The sequence below is a fragment of the Alosa sapidissima genome, chromosome 1 (assembly GCF_018492685.1).
Source record: "Alosa sapidissima isolate fAloSap1 chromosome 1, fAloSap1.pri, whole genome shotgun sequence".
Classification (NCBI taxonomy): Eukaryota; Metazoa; Chordata; class Actinopteri; order Clupeiformes; family Clupeidae; genus Alosa; species Alosa sapidissima.
The window spans coordinates 8,522,117-8,539,833 of NC_055957.1; the positions used below are offsets into that span (position 1 = coordinate 8,522,117).

General features: G+C 45.4%; 2 protein-coding genes and 1 long non-coding RNA gene across 3 annotated transcripts; 2 read left to right on the forward strand and 1 right to left on the reverse strand.

The window, feature by feature from the left end:
- Positions 1-5,471: 5,471 nt before the first annotated feature.
- Positions 5,472-7,296, reverse strand: LOC121720911. The gene is made up of 2 exons (XM_042107397.1): positions 7,054-7,296; positions 5,472-6,512 (listed from the first exon to the last, which is right to left on the reverse strand). The coding sequence occupies exon 2, from the start codon at positions 6,510-6,512 to the stop codon at positions 5,472-5,474; it is 1,041 nt and encodes a 346-aa protein (XP_041963331.1). The 5' UTR covers positions 7,054-7,296.
- A 6,586-nt stretch (positions 7,297-13,882) lies between these two features.
- Positions 13,883-14,451, forward strand: LOC121703511. The gene is made up of 4 exons (XR_006029857.1): positions 13,883-13,934; positions 14,084-14,116; positions 14,238-14,330; positions 14,421-14,451. It is a non-coding gene; the product is annotated as an uncharacterized LOC121703511 (long non-coding RNA).
- A 1,375-nt stretch (positions 14,452-15,826) lies between these two features.
- Positions 15,827-16,372, forward strand: LOC121720921 (putative nuclease HARBI1; the record flags this gene model as incomplete). Its single annotated transcript, XM_042107415.1, has 2 exons — positions 15,827-15,920; positions 15,996-16,372. Coding segments are annotated over 2 exons (471 nt in total), but the record flags the coding sequence as incomplete, so codon positions are not given.
- Between the last annotated feature and the right edge of the window lie 1,345 nt (positions 16,373-17,717).

Sequence of the window (17,717 nt, forward strand, 5' to 3'; positions counted from 1 at the left end):
GGGCCTTAAGCATCACTGGGCCCATCTCTCTTGCTCTGTGACCTCTGGCCACTCTTAGAGTAATGTGCGGCCTTGTTCCGGGCATGTCGAAGATCAAGCCTAGATCCCATCCTTTCGCAAATTTCACCTCAGTGGCCACTCCTTCCTTGGCCACCACCAGTGCGTGTATGTCGAGTGGGACGCGTCCCCACTTGCTCACGTCCCTATTCCATCTTTCCTCTCTCTCCTTGCTTGGCGTTTGGTCGAATTTTATCGTACAATGAAGAGGGCATCTTGGCGTCCTTAGCCGAGCATGAAGGCTGTTTATTTGGAAAGCATACTCGTTGTAGACTACTCACTCTACGCTTGGCTCCAATTGTCCAATCCAGTAGACCTGGTGAGTTTCAGTTTGAATTGGGGCGCTTATCCTTAGGGCCATTTGGGTCGCCAGCCCTGTTATTTGTACTCCTGTTGGGGAACACTCAATTTGGAGTCTTAGGTTGCACAGTGCGTCCCGTCCCAATAGGTTGACGGGCGTGTGCTCTGCTATTAAGACTGGTATCCTGATTTCCTTGTCTTCTATTTGGATCGATACTGGAGCCGTCATTGGAATTAGCTGCGTTTTTCCCGAAAAACCCACTGTCTTCATGAACTTTCCTGAAGATCTGGGGAGGTGTTGGGCATCTTTTGGGTGAAGACAAGTATATGTTGCCCCTGTATCCACTAAACATTTGACTTCCATGCCCTCGATTAGAACCTGCAGCATTGGTTCTGCGTCAGCTCCCCTTGTCAGGGCGGGGAACTGACCCTCCCCTGGGTTTTCTGGGCCTCGTCAGTTCCAGTTTCCCCCGTAAGGGGAGACTGGGCCAGAGGGTGCCTGCATTTGTTGTGGGGCTCTCCCTTGTTGGGGAGCATAGTTCCCTCCTTGCGCTTGTCCTTGATTTGCCTGTCCTCCTTGGTTGTTCTGGCCTCCGGTCTTTGTCGGGCAATCCCTGGAGATGTGCCCCGTTCCTCCACACATCCAACATTGAATGCCGTTTCCTTGGCTCTGCTGGCCTTGGTATTGTCCCCTTCCATAGCCTCCTCTGCCTTGTCCACCTCTTCCCTGGCGGAATCCTCCTCTGCCTCTTGGCTGGTACCATTGTTGTCTCTGTTGCTGTTGTTGTGGGGGTCCATATGGCGCTTGTTGCCATGTTTGCATCATGGGCTGCATGGGTTGCGGCTGCATCATCACTGGTTGTTGCGCCATAGGTTGCTGCATTACTGGTTGCTGTACTATCGGTGGTGGTGGCTGTGTGGTAGGGGCTGTAGCAGGCATTACCGGAGCTTGGGTAACTGCCCTCTTTGCCCCCTTTGCCTCCTGGAGCTGCACATGGGTCAGCTTCCTTATCGCTTCCTTCTCCTGCTGCTCCTCCTTGTCTTTCCCTTGTCTGTACAGAGTTACGTGGTGTACCACTGCCAGTCTAAATTCTTCTTTTGGCATGGCTGCCAGGCGCCAGTCGCTTTCCAGCTGCGTCCTGACTTCTTTTGGCAGTGCGTCCATAACCGCTCTTCTGAACTGCATGGTGAGGGGACCGGAATCTTCTGGTCTTTGTTCCATCCTTATCGTCCATTCCTGCGCTGCCCTTTCTACGAAGGCTGCGGGATTATCGCTGTCTTTGAGTTTCTCTATCCAGACGGCTGAGGGGCTGTAGTGGTTGGGGTAAGCTGCCCTTAGGGCCTTCCACACGTCGTTCCGGACGCTATCAAAACACAGGGCGTCTCTGCTGGCATCCATCAACCGCCCTAGGTTTTCTCTATCCAGTACAGCCTCTGTGTCAGCTTTTCCCAATATCAGGCCGAGCAGATATTTTATATCTCCTACGGCCAGGTTTCGGCCTTGAGTCTCTGATTCTAGCCGACTTATCCATCTGCCCGCTCCCTCATGCAGGACAGGGAGCCGTGAAATGAGGCCATTCACATCCGAGTGGGTCCATGGCTGGTAGTGGGCCGTTTGGTTTTTTGTTATTAACGGTGCCATCACAACCGTCTCTTCCTCATCCAATTCTTCTGGGATGGCCTCTTTTCTTTCTTTTTCTTTCCGTGCCCTCTCTCTTTCTTTCTTTCCCTCCTTTTCCAGTTTTTCCAGCTCCTTCTTGTTTTCCTTTAGGCCTTTCTTGACCCCCCCTTCGATCTCGTCGAGCCCCTTCCGCACTCCTTTTCTGATCTCGTCCAGGCCTTTCTCCACTCCTTTCTTCATTCTGCTGATTCCAAACAGTCCTGTGGCGAGCACACTGGGTGGGATCATCACTGGGAGTATTCCGGCCCGCTCTCTACATTCCTCTGTCTGTCGCTGGTGGGCCTTCACACCCTTCTCTCCTTTGAACGTCCTTCCGCAGCCGAGACACACTGAGGGGTCCTCTCCCCTCTGACCCTGTGGCAGTTCTCTCTGAGTTTGCTCTGTGAGGAACTGTTCCACGACTTCCAGTCCTACCTCCTCTTCTTCTACTGACTCATAGTCCTCTCCTGAGCCAGCCTGGCTGTCTGCCCCGTCCGTATCTTCCTCCTCTTCTTCCGCTATCGTGGTTGGACCGCAGGTCAGTTCGAAGGTTAGTCGGCGGGCCCTCCTTCTCTTCTTCATCTCTTCCTCTCTGAGCCTTCCTTCTTCCTTCTCTCGCGCTCCCATGGCCTCCATTCTTTTCAGGACTTCTGTCATTTCCCTTTTCAGGCTCTCGCCGCAGTTCCTGCAAGCCTTCTTATACTTGGCATGTTCTGGCGTGTTTCCTGGGCCTGTCCCCTTGTCTCCCCACTTCTCCATCTCTGTTAATTCCTCCATAATCTCTTCGGCCCGTTCTACCTCCTGTGATCCGATCTTTCTAGCGGCTTTCAACTCCTTCAGACCCTTTTCCATTCTCTCCATTTTTTCCTCATACCGTTCTTCAATCCTCTGTTCCTCTCTTCTTCTGTTTCGGTATCTCTCTTCCGCTTGCCTAATGGCTTCTTCCACTTTCCTCCAGCACATCTGGGTGTATTCCTCGAGCTTCCGCCATGACTCTCTGCACCCCTCCTTTACCGGTTCCCGGTCCATCTGTGACCTCACCCAGGCCAGGGTTTTCAGGGCCTCCCTATCTCGGGCTTCTCTCTCTTCCTCCCCTGTGGCCTCTACCCACTTTCTCATGACTGTCTCCAGGTGGTCCCACAGCCTCCCATACCATCGTCTCTGTTCCTCTTCTCCCTCCTCAGGGGCTTGTTCCTTAATTTGGCCTGGAGGGCGTAGGGGCTCGCTTCCTCCAGCTTCTGGATCACCTGCACGCCTCTTCTGGCTCTCCCGACAGAGTTCTTGGGGGCTGGTCACTGGAGATCCGTCTGTTTCCCGGTGGCCTCTTAGGCTTGTGTGGTAGTCACTCACCACCCGCTCCTCCAATTCCCTTGCAGTTTCTTCTTCCTCATCCCACTCTTTTTCTCCACCCGGCTCTGTTCTTCCCAGAAGGTGTTCTGGGAGCGTTTCTCTGGTGGGGGATGATGGTGGCGATACCTGTGCGGACGCCGGTTGGGAGGTTGATGGTCTCGGTTGGGGGTTGGCCTGTTCCCACCTTATTCTCTTTACTTCTTTCAGCACCTCCGCGCAGGTCCCTTCCAGGGTGATCCCCTTCACCATTAGTGGGGCCTGTACTGCCAGGTGCACCGTTGGGGCCTGTGACCCATATCCCGGTGCTTGTATTGCCAGGGTCCGTGGGTCCCTCTCTTCCAGGCGCCGGATTATCTCCCGCACGTTGTCTTCTTCTCGCGGCACCTCCGGGTACAGTTTGTCCTTTTCCCTGTACGGGGGGGGACGCAGCTCCTCCATGGGCGGAGCTCCTGGCTCTGCTGCTTGGGTCGGGGCGTCCAGCTCTTTCTCTGTGGGCTGTGATTGGGGGCACTTCTCTGTGGTGGGCGTTTCAGGCGGCGTGTCATTCTGGTCTGCCCTTTGCCTTCTCTTTCTCTCCGATATCTTAGCGAAGGCCTCCAGAGTTTTCAATTCCTTCTCTCTTTTTTCCTGCCTCCGTGTGCCTTTGTCATAACCCTTGTAGTTCATGATTTTTTCCCTCATTTGAGCAATTATTGTCGGGTTGAGTGACCCTTCTTTTGGCCATGCCGTGTGGTCTCCTTTGTATCTTAGGAACCACTTGTGGTTGATGTTCTTTACGTCCTTTTCAGCAATGGCATTCTCCCTTACTACTTCCTCCAGGGGTGTCATTGCTCTGGTTGCCATTTTTTCTTAGAGGTCGTTGTCTTCGGTGGGATGGGGATTTTTGCCGTAGTCTAGTTCGTTTATGTCCTCCCGGTCAGTGCAGAACCGGCGATAATCCTTTTCGTATTGTCTTTTTCTCTCCCTCCTGTATCTGTTCTGGTCTTTTTCCTCCCAGTCCAGTCGTAGGTCGCTCACCAAGTATAGTATAGAGTTCTGCACGTCGCCCCACTCCTTGAGGACAGTATTCAGTTTGCCTCTCCTTTCTTCAAATGCTTTTCCTCTATCGTTCACTGCGCTTACGCTCCACCCGTCACTCCCGTGCTCGGAGATTCTTATTGTCCACTTCTCTTTTATCTTCGGGTCACCCGATGTAGCCTCTCCTTTACTTCCGGCTGCTTGGGGCTGTGGTTCCTCCTGTTTCCTCACTGGCAGGCTATTAGGGGTTAGTTTACTCAACAAAGAAAGCGTTGCTTTTAGGTCTATGTCGTCTCGATATTTGCACCTGTACGGGAATTTGCACTCGAAGGGGACCTCGCCCACGTATCCTACGTATTCTCGGCCCTCTCCGTCTCTGACGCTTGTCTCCCAGTCGTGTTCGTCGTATTCAACGATATCTATGGCCCAGAGTACGTTCTGCTGTCCCTGTTCCATATACTTTCAGCGTTTCTCCTGGACCTGCTCAATAGGCTTCTGTGCTTTGTTAATCCGATGTATCGCTGTCGTCGCTCCTTGTGTCCATAGGTGTTCCTAACTCTAACGGGTAAGCTCTCCCTATCAGATATTCTATTTTTTCTAGTAGCTCTGTGTAACTGTGGCACCGATATGCTCCGTTCACGAGACCCTCTCGGTTTCTTGTAAATATGCACCACTTATTATCCTGTAGCCGAATGAAAGTGATATGCCACTTACTTTCTAAGTTCATTCGCTATTTGTGGGCGTTACTCTGCTTATTTTCTCTAGTTCCTGCTTCTATCTCAATATTATACCTATCCTTCCTATTTTACCAACGTTATTGCATCAGTGGGGCTTTGAGTCCTTATCCTTTCCTTTTCAATAATACTTCTTCACTCAAGATTACCTCTTAACCTTTTATTTTGCTTTTACAAAGTACATTTATCGACTTTATTTTCTCTTTATTTTATTGAAGCAGGTACAACACTTTCAATTTAAGCAAAGTTAGCGGATTACAAGTTTTTTCCTAAGCCGTTACTGTGGGGCTTTACTCAGTTCAAGCGGTTGTTATGGAGGCCCTGCAGCAGTGCCTCCCCTTTTCACTAGCTTTCTATCTATATTCTCTGTTTGTCCCTCTCCTCCTAGCAACTGGGGAGTCCCTCTCAAACTTGCGCTTCCTTCCCTCAGGTGGGGCAAAGAGCTGGTCAACCACTGGCCTTGTGTTCACCCCCACAAACTTTCCCACCTGTTCTATTACTGTCTGCAGTGCCAATGGCGCTACGCTGGTGCCTAGTCTTGAGTGGGTTCCTCCGTACTTGTCAAGGTGGTCAACATGAACTGAATATTTATCCCTAGTGCTCCCTTCCTTGTTCCAGAACACTGATACTGATAAAGACTCTCTCATAAAATCGGCCAGCCTTCCTCTATCTCGGCCAACTATCTCTTTCAGCACCTGCTCTATATCCCGCACTGGCTGGGGCTCAGTCGGGCCGTGAACCTCCTCCTGCTGGGGCACAGTTGGACTGTAGCTTGGGTTGGACCGGGGGTTGGTTGGGCTATAACTTGTAGAGGGCGGTGAGCTATATCGGGGGGTGGCTGGGCTGTTAACTACACGGAATGGGCTGCGAATCAGCTGGTGGGATACGGTGTTGCCTGGATAGGGAGTTGGAGCTCTCACTAGACCCCCTTGACCTGACTCCTGGCGCCCCTCTTCCTCTGACTCTAGGCTGCCGTATCCTGTCTCTGGTGGGGCACTTACTTCCCCTGGCTCAATGTCTGCCTCTTCCTCTCTCACACTACTGTTTGGAGTGAACTCTTCTGGGGAGTCTGTGTCTGGTTCTTCCTCACCTGAATCATCAGAAATTTCAAAGCGGTAGAGGACCTCTCCTAGGGTCTCTGGCCTATGGTCTCTCACAATCCTAAGCTTGGGCACCGTTACTCTAACAGGGGGCTCGGGGGGGGCATCTGCAAAAACCTCCAACAACTGCAACAATCTCCTTATGTTCAGGCTATGGTTGCTGTGCAACCTTCTTATGAATATTGCAGCCGCAACTTCTATTATGTGAGTTTGACGTCCGTCTGTTAGCGTGGCGATCCTCCTTCCCTCGCCGAACTCCTCTACCTCAAATTTGTATGTGCGCTTGTCTTGCATCTATTGTGGGCCCATGCCCAGGCGGTCAAAAGAAAACACAACGGCGCACACTCAGTTTTTACAGAAACAACAGCAGATTATAATAAAATGTATTTTGTTCATCACTCTTTGCTCAGGACAGTTTCACACGTTCAACTTACAGCTAATATTGCAGTTTTTACCTATTAACCCGTTCCTTTTCTCTGAAACACACATATATTTTAGGGCAGCCCGTGCTCCCTTTACACAAGATACTATTTTAGTTTTCCCCTTGAAAACTAGATTTCCTCCTTGGAAATTAAAACACTATTTTAGCTTTCTCCTTGAAAACTAGATTTCCTCCTTGGAAATTATTACATGGCCATTTGACTCAGTTTTCTCCTTGAAAACTATTTTTAACCGGTTCACAAAATTACAAAACGCTTTTTAAGGCCAACAGTGCAACCCAATCTCTGTCTTGTGTCTCCACTATCCTTTTGAGGATTCAGGTTAGCACCCCTTCCCGGCCTACCCACCGACTCCCACAGTACAGCTCTCCCTAATAATAAGCAAAAGTGCTTACCTTTTTGGGCCCGGAGAGCTGCACTGGAGAAGTCTGCTTCACCCGGGACGGAACTGCTTCCCTTGTTGAATCCTTTCAAATCTCGGTAGGAACCTCCAGATCTGTCGTGGAAATCATCCACTTCCCAAAACCTCCAATCCAACTAGCACTCTGATGTCAAAGACCCGAAGGAGAACACCAAGACGAGAGAAGCTGAAGACTGTTGATCCTTTATTCACCGTATTGCAGTGATAATACAATCCAAACAGCGTCAGGACTGGACCGTCAGGCAATAGAGTGTTGAGTGGCAGCTGCTACCCCGATGAGATCTGATCTGAATGTGCCTGAGCTCTCTCCTTTATACTCTCGGGGGCCTGAGAGGCGTTCCTATCCCCAGGAACGTCACCAGGCCCCTTTTAGCCAATCAGAGCGTTTTGGGACTTGAGATATTGGTGGAAACTCCTCCTCATATAAACATTAAAAAATGTGCGTTACTAGGCAGAATACATGTGTCCAGGTTCTATGTGTAATCTGTTGCCAGGCAGGGTACGTTTTGATTTGGTTCTATGTGTCACTTCAACTTTGGTTTCACTTCCTCTTTCTGGAAGTCCCTGCTTCTCCTTTTCTGCTAGCCTCTTCTATTTCTGCCCTTCTGGTAAGCACCTTTCTCCCCCAGGCCCTGTTTTGTTTATTTCCACTCTTAGCCTTTGACCGTCCAGTCTCATGACTTCCAGTAAATGTTTGCATAACAGCTGCTCTCATGACTTCCAGTAAATGTTTGCATAACAGCTGCACAAACAATGTTTTCATATTACATGTCCCTTAATAGACCCGTACACACACAAGTATCATTATTATCATGTCTAGATAAAGTCACCACACCGGCTATCAGTATTACACGTCCCATGCAAAATGTTTGACAATGGTTATCAGTCGGGGTTTTTTTTTAGATAGTAAACTCCATAAATAACCATTAATTTGTCATTTTATGCCTCCTCCCTGTTGTTTCCTATGGAGTTGTCCGAGCTGATGTCCGAGTCCCGCTGAGGCTGAACTGTCATTGGCTCATCAGCGTTCTAAGGGTGGCGCTTAGCGACAGGTCAATTAAATAAAATATGATTAACGTCTTCTATAGTTTGACATTCATTATATAAACCATTACTTTCCCCAATTAACCGTAGCGTGCCATTAAGACCTGTGTGACCCAATTTAGTCTACTATAAACCACCTCTTCCCTTCTATTGAGACCTACTGTAATTCTTTTCCTCCATACATTTTCTTGGACCGTGTGATAATGCCTTGCATTGTACTCTACCTTCCATCCATTTTGCTATTTCATAACAACTTCTGATTTAATTTTAGATTTAGCTTCTCCCATCCCCATTGAAATATTAATTCCTATATGTTCTTTTCCCAGCATTTCCTTAGCAATTTTGTCTGCCACTTCATTTTCTTTAATCCTAACATGTGCTGGAACCCAACAAAACTGAACTAAAATCCCAAGGTTCTTTATTCAATAAAATATGCTTTGCCTCTAATATCAAATCCTCTCTTATTGAGTTACCTTTTTCAAAACTGAGTAATACTGCCAAGGAATCAGTAATATAACAGATCGAAGTGGCTTGATTTCTTCAATTCACCTCAAAGCCGTATCCCATCTATTTCTATAGAATATACTGATAAAAAGTTGCTCAGTCTATATCCATATTTTCTGTTAAATTCAGGAACATATACTCCAATTCCACAATGACCACTTTGTGGATCTTTTGACCCATCTGTAAATATTTTAATAAAACCATAATATTTAGACAGAAGATGTCTTTGGCTACATTGTGCAAGGCTTAGTTCATTAGGCTTTTTGCTTTTTCATTCAGCAACTCTACATCTATGGATGGAACAGGCAATATCCATAGAGGAACTGAACTCAACACAAGAGCAGGGCTAAAATTCAAATCTCTAATTCCATATATTTCCCCTGTGTTTTTAATATGCCACCCAAAACCAGATCTCTTTGAATGGTATTCCCAACATTCATTTAGGACTGATAAGGCAGGATTATATATGCTCCCTTGGAACGGTTTCAAAATAAAAGCCCCCCGAAACAGAAAAGGCCAAAAAGAATAAATAACATATAAGGAATGCATTAATAGTAATATTAAAAAAAGGATCGAAAATCGAATCGAATTGTGACTTTAAAATCGAAAATTGCATCGAATCGAGGATTTGGAGAATTGCGACACCCCTACTAGCGAGTCCTAGCATTGTCCAAATGGGCATAAAACCTGCTAGGCTAGCGAGTGCATTAAACCTGTATAACATGACACTTCCTTGAGTTGACAATAACGTTTTACTTACGGACTATGCACTGGTCGTAGACTGCCGCGATGGTAGCTGTTATAAACTAATTTTAGCTTCATGGCATGAACTTAGCTTGGCTAGCGAGTAGTTGATGTGTATATTTTAACTGGCTGCAGCCTAAAATTAGAGGAGTGTTGACGCTGCAGTTCAGCACGTGCGTTTGTGCGTACACATGCTGGATGTGACATTGGGGGTGTGGCTGCATCGTCGATTCTACTTTTAAGTTCGAAGTTCGAGATGTAATTTTGAGCGATTTCGATATAAAATCGAAATCGTGACACCCTTACTAGCGAGTGCTAGCATTGTCTAAATGGGCATAAAACCTGCTAGTTGACAATGACGTTTTACTTACGGACTGGGCACTGGTCGTAGACTGCCGCAATGGTAGCCTACTGCTCCAGGCTTCAACAGCAACCTTTTTGCAAAGCCTGTGGAATTGTTCCAAAAAATAAACTGAAGCCATTTGATCCCCAACTCTGGGTTCTTGGGCAAAATGCTTTGTTGAAGTTCTATTCGTGCATAGCGTACAAGCCTGTTGACATTCAGCTATCTTTGCATATGAAAACTGTCACAGAGCTAGACGAATTCTGTGGGCACGGTCTCAACTGGGCGAGCTCATGAATAGTAATGAGCTTAATCAATTTCACGTCAAACTGAACAGCTTTTGCAATTGGCCTGATTTCTCCACTTATTTCTTTTCAGTGAGCTGACAGAGGGGGTAGCTGTCCATTTTCACATTCACAAGTCACTACACAACACATATGGACCTAACATATTTCAAAAAATACAAGTAAAAACGGTTTTGTGTGGCAGGGCACCTTTAACCTGAGAATATTTCCTATACTTGCATGAACATTTTCAGTTACAGACAAATATGCTTTTCAAGAGCACAAACCCCTAATGCCTGACACTCCACTTGTCAACTGATTGGTAATCATCATAACATATTTGTTTTGTAGAAATGTATACTTTTTAAAGTTGTAGTTTTTACTCAAGATGTTAAAGGGAAACATGGCAGGATTTCCCCCTCTGCTGGAGAAATTGTGCATTATGCTATTTCAAACTGTGGAAAAAGTTAACAATAAAACATGGATTTGTTTACAAGCTAGCAAAACGGTTAGCATAAGTTCGGCAGACAATGTGGATGTTACAAGGTAAGAAACACGATTTAAAACGAGTTTCTTGTTTCTCACTTCTCTTTCCAGGACGGTAGTCTCAATGTTGCAAGGTTGTTTTTCCGCCTGAGGACGCTAGGGGCAGCGGGAAAAGTCACCATTTTCACCGGAACAGGTCATTTAACCATCCAAATGATTTCTAAACGGGTTTACTTCGTTGAAAAAGCTGCCAAGTTCCGCTTTAACATGCGCGTCATCTTCCTCAAATGCAACCAGCAGTCCAGGGGCACTGCTAGAAAATGTGGGCCCTATGACAGACACTAATAACCACCCCCTCACCCCCAGCGTCGGCTCTGCTATAGTCTTCGGAGATAGGGGCTGAGCATGTTACTACATATGACTACGCATTTCACTACCCAAAAGAAATATCTGATTTGTTCTGATAGAACAAGATAGGATAAAATAAGATAACATGATATGAAATAGGCCTACTTCATTCACCCTAAAGTAAATTTGACTGTCACACCAGCCATTGAGTGATACAATGACAAACAGTAAAAAAGACAGAATGGCAGAGAGCCCAAGGTGGCCATACCTTCAAAAGTACATCACTTTAGTCGAGAGACCAGCGAAAATAAATATATTTTCTGATGCCTTCTGTGTAATCCAAAGAAAATGTTCCTGTCGACGTCAACGACATCCAACACAAACACGAGTAGGCCTACGTTCAGGTGATTGAATTTCATTGAACTACCGTTTTTCCATTTTGCATCAATGAATGAAATTAATCTTAAATCAGCCAACAAAACGAATTAAGTAGGAAAAAGGTGAGAGAATGGAATAATTGATGAAGTTCAAACAGTTAGATAACTCATGCCAACCAGCAGAGGGAACAATGATAAGCATCATACTTAAGCCTTTATCTAACTGACAGTTGTGTTGAAAACTAAAATTGCATTGACTTGGCATGCAGTTTGATTAACTGAAAGTAGCTACTAATGTAGCCTATCAAAATACTTGTGACAGTTTGTAAGCTTGCTACATTTGGGTGGTAGCTTCTGTGTAGTGAAGCTGAATTTATTGTAGAGTAGCTGGTAGCCCATCACTGTACTCACTTTAATAAATTGTATTCTCAATTTGGTAAATCATGCGCACAAGTTAGTAAATTGAGTGCATAATAAATACTGCGTCCATTGATATGACATTCCAGTTCTATAGGCTATTCTATGTGACAATCGCCTGTAGCGCGTACCCCACTAACACAGAACGTTTAGGGAACGTTAGTTTATGGTTCTCTAAAGGTTAGTACGAACCAAACCAAAAACGGTTAGGGAACGTTCCCTAAACGTTAAGGGAACCAACCAACTGAAACATTCTCCTGTGCTTGCACTGTCCCTCCACACAACGTTCCCGTTTGGTTGTCTTTGGTTGTTTTTTGGTTGTTCTGAGTGCGGTTTTGAAATGTTCATTTAAACAAGCTCCATTTCAGTTTTTGAAGTAGCATACAAAATGATTGCAGTCACTTTCCAAATCCACTCACATTATTGGTCTTATAAAATCTAAGTAAGGTAAAAATCAAACCAAGATAATATTTATTTTAGGCTAATATCAATTTTACTAAATAAAAAAAAAATACTGCTTTTTTTACCGTATTAGGTGAATAAACTTTAAACAAGAATCTATCAATAGAACACTTTTCACAACTAAGAAAATTCACTTCTTTCATTTCACATTTCACTTCAGTACAATCAGACAGGCTCTCCCTTACACGTAGGCCTACCCCCACGCCAGTAGGGGGAAGACCGCGCCTCTGCTTTCAGGTGATCGATTGAAGTCTTGTCCTGACTTCCGTAAACGAGCTCTGTTTGAACACCGCTGGATGAAGTCTTGGAATGGATTACACACTCGTCTTGAATTCGATCTCACAAAAGTAAGTGAAATATGTTACAGTTTAATGATGTAGGCCTAGTGGTTGTAATGCAAGGGTTTGAGGTTTAACCTTAAGTCCTTTCACTTGTAGGGCTTTGTTATATTCCGATTGTGCCAAGTTTGTAATTTACCAGCTAGCACATTGCTCGTTCGTCTTTGTTTGCTGCTGTTCTCAACGTGTTATGTTTTGCAGCATTGTATGTCTTGTGTCATCGTGTTAACCTGCTCGCGTTGTTACAAGTAAGATATAGCACTAGGCTACCGTTTCTTTTAATTAGTTTTAGTGTACAGTCAGTCCTTTTAGGCAAGTCACTCGGCGGCAGTGGTGTAGTCTAGTAGGCTAGTGGATATACTGTATGTAGCTGGATATACTGTGATGTAGGCTAGTAGTTAGCTGTAGTGGGTAGGCTATACTGTGATCAACCCCAAATGTATCCTAGTCTATTTTAAGTGGGTATACTGAGATGGTGATGCTTTGTAAGTGGGTATAGCCTACTGCATAGTCCTGTGTATGTAGGCTACACCAGAGCCATAGAGATGGCTATAGGCTAATGGCTAAACTGTAGGCGGCCATCTTGTAACACAGTTTATCACACAGCCGATTCAAGTGAATAGACCTCTAAATTTCGCCTTCAAAAAGCTGAGATCCGGTAGCCTATCTTGCGATTTTTGCTATGGGAAAATAACATGGGGAGAGAATTATTGCACTCTCCCGGGGACGAAGAAGTCTGAAATGATGACATTTTGCTCAACACACTTTTGTCCTCTGCCTTCGAGTGGTAGGCTACTGTGATCTTCGGTAGGCCTACGTTAAGACAGCAACTTAGATTTTTGCTACCCCAGACCTAACTTGCAATGTAACTTGTCATAGGTAGTTAGGTTAAATTAACACCCTCATCTCCTTATAGGCAAAGATGGCAGTTTTGGTTCCTTTTTGTAGGCGAACTTCAGAGGTCTGTTGGGAAGCATACAGGAAGGGGCGGAATGTGTGTTGTAGGCTATACACAGCTGCCATACTGGCTTTACAAACTAAGCCCATGCATTTCTATGGATGCTGTGTCTCCCCATTAGAAATTCTCTGGGCTACAATGCAAAAATCAAGTCAAAAGCTGGGCCAAATATCCAGTCAAGAAAATCTGGTTGTGTACAGGTGACTTATTGCTGCAATACTATCAATAATAGTTTTCTCTGTATGAAAATACTGCTTTTTTCTACTACTGACTCACAAAAACGTTGTTCTCTTAACGTAGATTCATACACCAAAGCCATGGAAAAATGTCATCGGCTGATGGGACACTTCTAGCATTGAGGCAGAAGAAGATGCGTGCGTCCACAAAAGGCAGTGCAGGGTGATGGTAAGACCTCTTAAGTACAGACTACATTATTTACACAATTCAAATATTCTTTTTGCAATCAGTACAGATTGTATGGTCTTTTATTTCAGATTAATCCGTTCCGCCAGCAAGAAAGCATTCCAGGACGTGCCTGGAAGCCCTGTCTGTAAGTTTAACGTTTAACATTTATACATGTATTTAAGAAACCAGTTGAGTCATATTTCCTACCATGGAACTACTGACATTCATGTTTATTAACCTGGTGCATATCATGTGGCTGTTCTGATGTATTTGTCTCTTCCTGCCTTTTTTTAGGTCAGCAGATGTCACTGCATCCACCACCTGCATGTGAGTTTTTCTTTTTAGCGATTGTTTAATGTAACAGCATAGGTTTATCTTTTGCAAATGTCATATGCAAGAAACCTACCAGAAATGAACTGACCAATATTCATATTTACTTTCTTTTTAGATGAGTCAACACCACACAGGTAACCAGCTCATTGCCCAGAGCTGGATGGGTCTATTATAACGCCTGCCACTTCATCTTGGGACCCAGTTAAAGGTACAGTGTCTTTGAATTTTCCATTTCCAAGTAAATACAATTTCATGACCAGGAACTTGAGAGTAACTAACATTTTTTTGTTGTAAACAGCACAAGTGACTCATCACACAGAGGGAGATCGCTCGGCCATGGAGACGGAAATGAGGTAAGAAGACTCACTTAATTTATTCACATTATGCAAGTATATAATGTATTTAATAACTAAAACTAACACCATCCATTTTTCCATAGCAATAAGGACAACCATTACCGCATGGCACAGCAAATGGACGCATTTGAGGAGAAGATGGATGAGCTGCTCATGCTCTTAAGGAGCTCCCAGTCACGCCCCTCTGCTCCAGTTGATGACATGTTGCTGTCGTCCTGCTCGACAGTCACTGAGCTGCAGGAGAGGAGGAACAAAATGCCCTCCCAATAGGACCTAAGCGGGCAAAGAACATCACCAAAGACTCCACATATCCTGCACACACATTCTTTAACTTCCTCCCCTCTGGCAGGCGCTACAGATCCCTGCACACAAAAACAACCAGACACAAGAACAGGGGCCTGTACTACGAAGCGGGGTTACTGGCTTATCTGGGTAACTTCAAGAGTAACTTGGATCACATGTGGCGTAACTTCCTGATTAACCCGTACTACGAAAGGTGGATAGGTTTTAACCGAGGTATGCTGCCATGGCAATTTACGCTGCATCTCAAACCTGCTCCGACCAGGTTATGATCTTGGTTAACCCGAGGTTTCCGTTTAACCACACCCTTTATAAGCACCACCCCTCCATTCACAATTTCTCCCGAGACAATGCCGGCGTACCTGGATGATCCATGCGACATTGGAGCGCAAATCGTCAGGGGCTCTCTGCGCAGGGCGAGGGTTTTTAGAGACCCGGACGATATTCTCTATGAAAGATATAGATTCTCAGCCGAGGGAATTCGTTACCTTTGTCAGCTGATCGAGGCAGACGTCTGTAATGTCACCCGCCGTAACAATGCCCTTACGATAGAGCAGATAATGTGCCTTTCTTTGAGGTATTTTGCAAGTGGACACTTCATGTATTCCATCGGTGATGCTGAACATCTGAGCAAGAATACTGTATGTCGTATGATTCGCAAAGTGGTACTTGCTCTATCTAAACTGTTTAATGCATTTGTCGTTTTCCCTGGCCATTTAATCAGTCTGCAAATTAAGGAAGGGTTTTGTGTATGTGATTATAGGCCATCATGTCCTACCTCAAGTTCACCTTCTCTTCAACTATTGGACTCACATAGGCTAAAGTTTTGGTTTGCATGGTTGCGAAAATGTTAAACAATTATATTCATGTTGTTCACATTCCTTCTCCATTATGTTTTTCATTATTTTTCATCCTGCTCATGGGGTGGTCCTGTTGATCATTTTCCGGTGAAACACTTTGCTTCAACTTTTGTCATGTTCCGAACTCTTGCAGGAATGTTACCAAAATGACCAAATAACCTTAAATTCTTAGATGACGTTATCACCAATACATGGTGACAAGCTTGGAAGCAAGGTGGCCAGGCTCGGTCCACGATTCCCGCATTTTTAGGGAGTCCACGCTATGTACAAGATTTGAAGAAGGTAAGGCAATCGGCCTCATAGAATTGTTTTTGGACACAAACTTACATGTGACAATTGCTCTCCATTTCATCTAAGGGCGTTTTGATGGCTTGCTGCTGGGGGACCGTGGATACGCATGCCTGAAACATCTCCAAACACCTTATGCTGACCCACAAACAAGGCCGCAAAGAAATTACAATTCTGCCCACAGCATCACAAGGGCAAAAATTGAAATGACCTTTGGGATCTTAAAGGCACGTTTTGCATGTTTAAAAGGCCTTCGTGTAAAGCCAGCGAGGGCCTGTCAGGTTGTAGCTGCATGTGTGGTGCTACACAATATAGCCACAATTAGGAAGGAAACAGTGCCAAATTACATTCATTTGCCCCCAGACATTGTCGACCCCATGACCCTTGACCATCCCACAGGGCGTGCAGTCAGAGACGCAATCACCAATCAATTTTTCACTCATTAAAATAAAAAATACAAACCCACACAACCAATAAACACATTCAAGGTCATTTATTGAAGTTCTCTTTCCTAAAAATTACAGAAAGAAAAGCAATGAATGAGTATACACACATTGATGGGCTGGTACATGCAGATCTACTAATACCTTTTTTTCATCTTCTAGCTTCTCTATTTCAAGCTTGAGTTTCTTAATCTGAAGTTCTTTCTTCTCACAGTCGAGTTCAAGCATGCGCTTGTACAGGCTGCGCACATTGTCCGTCCCAGCCTACAGAACCCCCAAAAAGAGAATGTATTATGCATAAAACATTTGAGCATGCGGAACCAAAGACAAAGCAAATGTACCCTTTGAGTCCTTGATGGCCGAGAGGAGGTTTCCTCAGGAGGGGACGGAGGCTGTAGCAACTCTTCCTGCAAAAGAATACAAGCAGAGACGGTTGATAGCCCATGATACAACTCACTACACAGAGACGGTTGATAGCCCGTGATACAACTCACTACACAGAGACGGTTGATAGCCCGTGATACAACTCACTACACAGAGACGGTTGATAGCCCGTGATACAACTCACTACACAGAGACGGTTGATAGCCCGTGATACAACTCACTACACAGAGACGGTTGATAGCCCGTGATACAACTCACTACACAGAGACGGTTGATAGCCCGTGATACAACTCACTACACAGAGACGGTTGATAGCCCGTGATACAACTCACTACACAGAGACGGTTGATAGCCCGTGATACAACTCACTACACAGAGACGGTTGATAGCCCGTGATACAACTCACTACACAGAGACGGTTGATAGCCCGTGATACAACTCACTACACAGAGACGGTTGATAGCCCGTGATACAACTCACTACACAGAGACGGTTGATAGCCCGTGATACAACTCACTACACAGAGACGGTTGATAGCCCGTGATACAACTCACTACACAGAGACGGTTGATAGCCCGTGATACAACTCACTACACAGAGACGGTTGATAGCCCATGATACAACTCACTACACAGAGACGGTTGATAGCCCATGATACAAGCCTGTGATACAACTCACTACACAGAGACGGTTGATAGCCCATGATACAACTCACTACACAGAGACGGTTGATAGCCCATGATACAACTCACTACACAGAGACGGTTGATAGCCCATGATACAAGCCTGTGATACAACTCACTACACAGAGACGGTTGATAGCCCATGATACAACTCACTACACAGAGACGGTTGATAGCCTGTGATACAACTCACTACACAGAGACGGTTGATAGCCTGTGATACAACTCACTACACAGAGACGGTTGATAGCCTGTGATACAACTCACTCACTACACACTCA

Excerpts from the sequence above, each read along its gene's own strand:
- LOC121720911 (XM_042107397.1), bottom strand. The coding sequence starts at position 6,512 with ATGCAAGACAAGCGCACATACAAATTTGAGGTAGAGGAGTTCGGCGAG.